This window comes from Gadus chalcogrammus, unplaced genomic scaffold (genome assembly GCF_026213295.1).
Source record: "Gadus chalcogrammus isolate NIFS_2021 unplaced genomic scaffold, NIFS_Gcha_1.0 GACHA109, whole genome shotgun sequence".
NCBI lineage: Eukaryota > Metazoa > Chordata > Actinopteri > Gadiformes > Gadidae > Gadus > Gadus chalcogrammus.
Window position 1 is genome coordinate 122,501 of NW_026613544.1, and position 7,688 is coordinate 130,188.

General features: G+C 42.7%; 1 protein-coding gene across 4 annotated transcripts in view; it reads right to left on the reverse strand.

The window, feature by feature from the left end:
• Positions 1–1,851, reverse strand: part of LOC130378877 (NACHT, LRR and PYD domains-containing protein 3-like) — a 22,279-nt gene extending 20,428 nt beyond the window's left edge. For 3 of the 4 annotated variants that reach the window (XM_056585484.1, XM_056585483.1, XM_056585486.1), the window contains exon 1: positions 1,661–1,851. In XM_056585484.1, coding sequence (XP_056441459.1) covers positions 1,661–1,682 — 22 coding nt within the window. In that variant the 5' untranslated portion in view covers positions 1,683–1,851. The remainder of the gene's footprint in view (positions 1–1,660) is intronic. The other variant, XR_008894971.1, reaches the window with a different exon arrangement.
• Positions 1,852–7,688: the final 5,837 nt, after the last annotated feature.

Sequence of the window (7,688 nt, forward strand, 5' to 3'; positions counted from 1 at the left end):
TTAACTGAAAATTAGCAACCTTTTTTTTTTGTATTAGAACAACATTTTTTTTGCATCAGAAGTTTTATAAAAATCTATGTCTCCCTGAAAGTGAGACAACGTAGTGTATTGCTCCCGAAATAGTGGTATGTTTCTCATATTATTAATCTTGTCCATGTTGTACCAATGTGTTTCAGTAACTGTGTAAATAAAAAAAGGGGGAAATATGGTCATTTTTGAGTGAAATTGAATATACCTATTTAATTTAATATACCTCAAATTGTTATTACAGTTCACATCCTTTGATTTTTCCTTCATCCAAACCGTCTTTTTTCCTTCCATCACTTTAGTGGTTCAGAACTGCATTATTTAGCTGACACTGCCAGCTTATGGCTTACACATACAACAGCATAGTAACTAATAAAATAAAGGTGGTGGAATAAAGAACTCTTGGACAGGACTTTATATACTTCATGTACCCCTGAGGCTTCCTGGGCTTGAGCCCCCCCAGAAGAAGAACCTAGAGCCGCCCCTGGTTACAGCAGAACCTCTGGTCTGGAACGAGACCCGGACCAGGCGAGGCCCCCGGAAACCGGGCATCCAGGACCAGGACCCGGATTGGGACCAGGTCCAGGACCCGGACCGGGACCAGGGCCAGAACCGGGACCAGGACCCGGACCAAGACCCGGACCGGGACCAGGACCAGGACCCGGACACGGACCAGGACCAGGACCAGAACCCGGACCAGGACCTGAATGCGTAGGACCCAGACCGGGACCAGGACCAGAACCAGGTCCGAGACCAGGACCAGAACCAGGACCAAGACCAAGACCAGGACCCGGACCGGGACCAGGACGGTCCCGGACCTGGTTCTGGTCTGATGAAAATGGTGAAATGGCAATTATAAAAACAACAATACAGTATCAGGCTATACAATAGACTAGACTACAATAGAATGAACACATGACCTTCTCCAGCTTGAACTACTCATGTTAATATCGCTGCGTTGTCTCTGGCTAGACCAGGGGCGATTCTATGTTCTGACTTTTGGGGGTGCTCAGCCCCCAGGAAGCCACAGGGGTATATGAAGTATATAAAGGGGCAGGGATTATGAATATCATACATGTGATTCCTGCATTCTGCTGCATTTGAGGGTGACCTGGATGGGTGTATACTTTTGAACAGTCTGCTGATTTATTGTCAGAAAAGCACAGATATTTTGAAACAGTTTAACCTCAGTTAAACGCACGATACCAATGAATATTTCATCCCAGAGAAAAGGATTAAACACATTTTGGCTAGTCTCTAGCTCTTAAAGAAGAAATAAATTGTTTATAACTTAACCTTTACATCTGAGTTATAGACAACACTGTTGTTAATGTAGCATTATGTAGTATTATATTATCCATGATTTTTCTTTCATCCTGTCCACGATTCTGTGACCTTTATTTTCTTTGTAACTATGCTGTTGCATGTCTAAGCTAATAGATAGCAGTGTGAGGTAAATAATGCAGTTCTGACCCACTAAAGTGGTGAAAAGATAAAAGACTGTTTGGATGAAGGAATAACCAAATGGATGTGAACTGTAATAACAAATTTGAGGTATATTAAATTTCCTTTGGGTAATTTTATCTTAAAAATTACCATATTGGACGGTGAACTGTGGGCCGTTGTCACTCACCAGTTGGAGTGGTATCCCCCATCTCAGGTAGATCGACCCTGCTTTGAGCCTGTTGATGATTGGTATGCTGGACGTTGGAGAGAGGTGAGCTATATCGAGGTCCCTTGGGTAATAGTCCGTCACCACAAGGTAATTCTGCTTTTCAGAGGTCTGCTGCAACGCGCTGCCATCGGCCCTCTGGTAGGGCTGTGGTGAGTAGTGGTGGGGGTCGTGAGTAGTGGCTCACGATGCTGAGTGGGTCTCTCTCTCTCTCTCTCTCTCTCTCTCTCTCTCTCTCTCTCTCTCTCTCTCTCTCTCTATCTCTCTCCAACAGTTACGGTGGACATTGCAGACGGGTCATTGAGGACCCCTGACCTCAGGGGGCGTGTCTCCCTGACCTCAGGGGGCGTGTCTCCTGAGGCCTATTCCAGATAACCCGTTTAATATATCGTTCAGCTCTTGCTGGTCAAAATGTCTCTGGGTGCACCGGCACATCATCCCGATACCTTTTCATTTGTATATTTGTTACTTATTTCAGGTATAATGGTTAGTTTTTTTGTGTTGTTTTTCTATTTGTGTTGTTTTTCCCTTTAGGTTAAAAAGGGAAGAGGGAGGAAAGGAGGACCAATGGGAGGCAGCAGGCGGAGTCTGAGGAGGGAGCAGAGCTAGGTCCATGTTTCAGATTGATGTTGTTGGTTAAGTTCTGTTATAGCGCCCCCTGGAGGAGCCAAGGGGAACAGGTCAGCGCCGGAGCTGGTGGGGGCCAGAGGGGCCGGGGCCCTAGAGGGGCCCTGCACAGCGGACGGGTCAATACAAGTTACACATCTAGTGAATCAATCAATCAATCAATGCAAGTGATACCACGATCAATAAATAAATAAAATAAAAGGGATGTGTTGTGTGTCTCACACACACACACACACACACACACACACACACACACACACACACACACACACACACACTCACACACACACACACACACACACACACACACACACACACACACACACACACACACACACACACACACACACACACACACACACAAAATAAATCATAGTAAACAAATATCTATAATAAATAAAGAGTTTAAAGGGAGAAGGAACAGGCGCCCATTGAAGGTTTTTGTTATGGAACAGGACGTGGGGACCCAAGTGCTGAACACAGGAAGGCACAGACTTCAAGATGGGAATTATAATTTTTTTTAATGATTGCCTTATTTCCCTTAAATTAATCAAAGTGTCAAATAAATTCTCCCACTGTTTATCATTCTTAATGTTATTCCGTTTTTTTTTTACTTAAACTTCCTAATTATACTTCCTAATTATAAATATATAATATTTACTTCTCATTTAAATAATAACATCCCAACATAATCCTTTTAAACATGAGCCCACTAGACAATCATGTTCCATAATTCAATCCGTTTAACTTCAACAATCATATTGTGGCGAGCAGCAGGTGAAGGACGAGACGGGAGCCCAGGTTTAGCAGTCGGCCGCAGCTCCGCGCCCCATACACCGCTGGACAACGGAGCTGCCTTTAATAACACCAGCAAGGTACACACTAGAACACACGCCACCATTCAACCACACTAACACTTTCAGTAATGGTGCAATGAACACAACATGAACACAAGAGTCACCAACACACCCCGACATCGATAAACCCCAACCCATGAACCCTGATTAGTTTACCAACCACAAATGACCCAGGAGGGCCCCGAAACGGTCCCACCCCCTAGAACAGTAGAACCCCCAGAATCCTTAGCGAAGGCCCTCGTCTGCCAGACCCCAGAGTCAGCAGGAGCCCTGGGGGTGTGGTCGGGGACCACCTCCTTCGGGGCCCCCACCTGATCCGTCGTAGGGTGGCCGTTGGAGCGCTGTTCGGGGACCCCATCCTCCGACGTCTGGCCCGTCGACGGCCACGCCGGCGGCTGGGACGAGGAGGGGTGGCGCGCCCCGTCCCCCCGCAGCCCTCCCCCAGCCCCAGCTGCCCACACTGCGGCGGTTGGTGTTTAGTCCCGTTAACACGGCAACAGTTTGACGTTATCCGGGTAAAGTGTTGGGCAAGACTTTAGCCTAGGGCTAGTCATGGACCTACAGAGTGGCGAAGCCACGCCCCTCCCCCCCCCCCCCCCCACACACAACAAAAAGGAAGGAGGTTCAAGAATAATATCGGACAAACATTTGTTGTTCTATTAATAATTTCTGATTAATATATTATTATTATTACGGCACTTATGGAAGCATTATTCACTAATAAAACGAGAAATCATCGGCTGAACACACGAGAACATTCAGTTGGATCCACTGAGTTGTTTATTGCAATTATGCTTCATTAACAAATAAGACAGAAAAATAGTCCCTTACATGTGCACAATAAACACTAAAACAAAGGACTAAAACAATAGAAGCAGCAGACTTTCATCAACAGGTGTGCACGTATCTTTAATAACTGAACATGTTCTACGGCCGTTTGGTTTACAACAGAACACAAAAAAAATCAAGATTCAGTTTAAAGTAATTAACAACATGCAACATTATCCCAGACCTCTTGGTTATTATGATTAAAATATTAAATCTGCTTTAAATCAGGTTGTAAATCAGGATTACGACAAAAATGATGATATCTGAGCCCTTAAGACCAAAACCGAAAATATTCTAAAATTTACCATCAATAGGTATTTTATGTACAAGTACAATAATGAATGTGCTTCTCTAACTATGGGAGATCTTAAAGGGGCCCTATTATGGCCTTTTTTACTGTTCATTATTAAATTTTTTTGACCTCATAGAATGGATTTACAAAAATAAAGGGTTGTCTAGCACATTATTCTTTCTCATACTTTATGAGTATTACAACCCCTATGTGAAACACCCTGTTGCTTAGAATTTTGAGGCATTTAGAATCTTGGTGCTGACAGGGTGCTGATGTCTCTTCAGGGACTCTGTCACTCTGTCTATGGCTTCAGTGCTACCTTACCAATTTGAGCCTGAGTCGGACCCCGAAAGCGATAATGGAGCAGACGACGCTAATGACGAGCGCGATTTTAGTCGTAGAATGGACCAGGACATTTCACAGTGGTAAGTTTTTGTTTATGCTATTATACACACACGCGATTTATCATGTATTTAGCGTAGCTTTTCAGACTTAGCTTGCGGCTAGTAGACTACTCGTACTCTTCAAGGGTCAGTAAGAAGCTTTTTATGTCCCGACATGGCATATTGTGGGCTACTTTTGTCCATCAAAATACACCGTTATAACATCTCTACTACCTAGGTGCAACTGTGGGAATTGTGCCACTATGCCCAACGAAGTGAAGAACGTCTGCTGTAGAGTAATCCCAAAGGTAAAACTGATGAGCTTTAGGCTAAGCTACAGTTTGTTGAGAACGATGTCATGTAATCTATCTATCATCTTCGGAGGATGTATATATTATGTATATACGTATATATATATATATATATATATATATATATATATATATATATATATATATATACACACACACATATATATATATATATATATATCCTCAGAAGATGAGTAGCCTACCACTATCATCACAAAACCTTATAATTAACTTCTAGTAAACTATATTGCATGTTTAGATCATATCTACCATATAGCAACAGTAATATCAGTCCACTTGTAATGGAAAACGAGTAATCTCATCATTCTCACCTGTTTGCTGTAGTTCCAGCCAACTGTACCATGTTTGTTATGTGAATTAATTAGTGATAACATTTTTTGTAAATAACAATCCTACTCGAATAGATGTTGCTTCAGCAATACCAGTTACGAGAAATCTCACCTGTTCAATGTTGTCTCAGCCATGTGTTTACAATAGCAATCATTGTTATGTAGAACTAATCAGGGATTTACTTTTTTTTTTCAATAAAAGTATGACTGGAAAACAGATGTTGCTTCCTGAATCTGTATTTTCCTATGCAGTCATGTTTTACTCAGTGATGTCAAGGTCACTTTACACAGTAGTTATTTTGTCTTATTGTATTTATTAGGTACTAAGATGAATGAGCCAAGTGCCAGAATCAATAACCTGCATGACACAACCTGCATGACACAACATGCACACAAACACATACAGTCTACAAAATATCTACAATATCTACAAGTATGATTATGGACCTGTGAGGCACACAACAGATGAAGAGTAAGTAATTTTGTCTGTAAGCTCCCACTAAACAAAACCAATATTATTATGTGATTTGAATCAATTTACCATTAAAAGAAAAACAAACTATAAGGCCGCGAGCTACGGGGCCTTACCATGCACCCTTACCTCCTAACGAAGCCAACTATTTTTTTATGTTGAGCATGGTCAGACCATTCAAAAAGAGTTGGTTTCGTTTGGAGGTGGGGGCTGCACAGTAAGGCCCAGTATAGGCCCAGCCTATAAGAGGTTATTGTTGAAAACAGTTTAACAGAAAGTTCCGCTCCTTGTCCCTTAGGCGTTTCAGGCATCTTGCCTATCGCAGCTTTGTAAGCTGGTGTTGGGGATATTTAGGACATAGTTGTCGGGTCGTCATCCCGTCATGTGTGCTGCAGCGGATATGGCAGCAGTTCCCATCTGGTGACTTCGTAGGCTTCAGACCACCTCTTGATTGAAGCGGGAGACGTGACGGGCAACCAGCTCAGCCTTGGGAGTGTGTGTATATTCCGCTGAAAGGTCTGGAGGGATGGGGATAGTCTTCATTTCCTCTTCGAATGATGTTGGGTCCTCAAAAACCTCCATGAGCAGCCTCATGAGGTCATGTACATAGTCTGGAAGTTATAGCATTAACATACTAATGAATGTAGCCATAACAATCTGTAAACTGATGTGTGTGCGTGTGTTTAAAGATTATATTTTACAATCTTACTGAATGTTGGATCTGTTTTCACGGCCTTCACAACACCTTCCCCACTCTTCGCCTGCCCTGCAGAAGTCGTAGCTTGCTCCTGTGATGCATTTTCATTGTGGTGCATTGATGCTAGATACAACTTATGGTAAAAAAAAAAAAGCACCGCCATTAAACAACACAGAGTGTGCCTGACAATCATTCCAATCAATGGCTTTCACAATTACGAGATGGTGTAAATTATTACCTGCACAACATTCCCAGGAAGGGAAAAAACACATTCTTTGGAGCAAAACGCAGTATCAGACTGTGGAATGACTTGAGGAGTCACTCTCCTCCTCTTCCTTCAACTCAAGCCGTGGTCTCTTGCTAGGTCACCAGCCTGGGCACTTTATTGGTGTTGAAGTCAGCAGTGATTGTGGCAAAAGAGAGGTTGTTCCGAAGTCTGCACTGACAGAAGACACCTGTGTCTGCATGGCTACAAATAACAGAAACAAATCGTATTAGAAACTGGAAAATAATAATTTAGCAGTTCTTTCCTTGGGAATGGAGTAACACTGCAGAGTAAACCTTCGTTACCCATCACAAATGCAAGAAGCCATTTGCAAATATAAACCATATCCTATTTGGTTATGAAGTTATTTAGCCGATGCTTATATCGAATTGTTAGTAGAAAGTAAGTATGTGATACATACTAAGTCACTAAAAACTCTTAGTGGCTACATACCTTTGCTTCTTACGTGTGCCTTTAGCGATCCCATGGACAACTGTGTGCCGCCTGATGTCGACTTCAACCGTGCACTTTGTATTCCCACAGAATGCATTCCCACCGGCGAGTTTGTTTGGGTTCCCGTCGATATAATCTGAGGCGTGTCAGTCTGGCATCCGACGTGTTGAAAGGGGCGATTATGGGCACTGCAGTCCTGCTAAAATTATCACACATAAATCACGACGAAAAATGATTTTACACAGTACAAGCTAACAACATCTGAAACAGAATCTGTGACCATTTAACCCACCTTATAGTAACACCTCACATAAGGCTAAGGCTAGCTCTCATTTTACAGACAGTTTAGAATTGTAGTTTGAGATCCCGCAAAAGGTTTGTGGAAGATTAACCAGCCTCGCAACAAGACTAGCAGCTAGCTACAGAATGAATTATTTTATGGTAGGAAATGGTA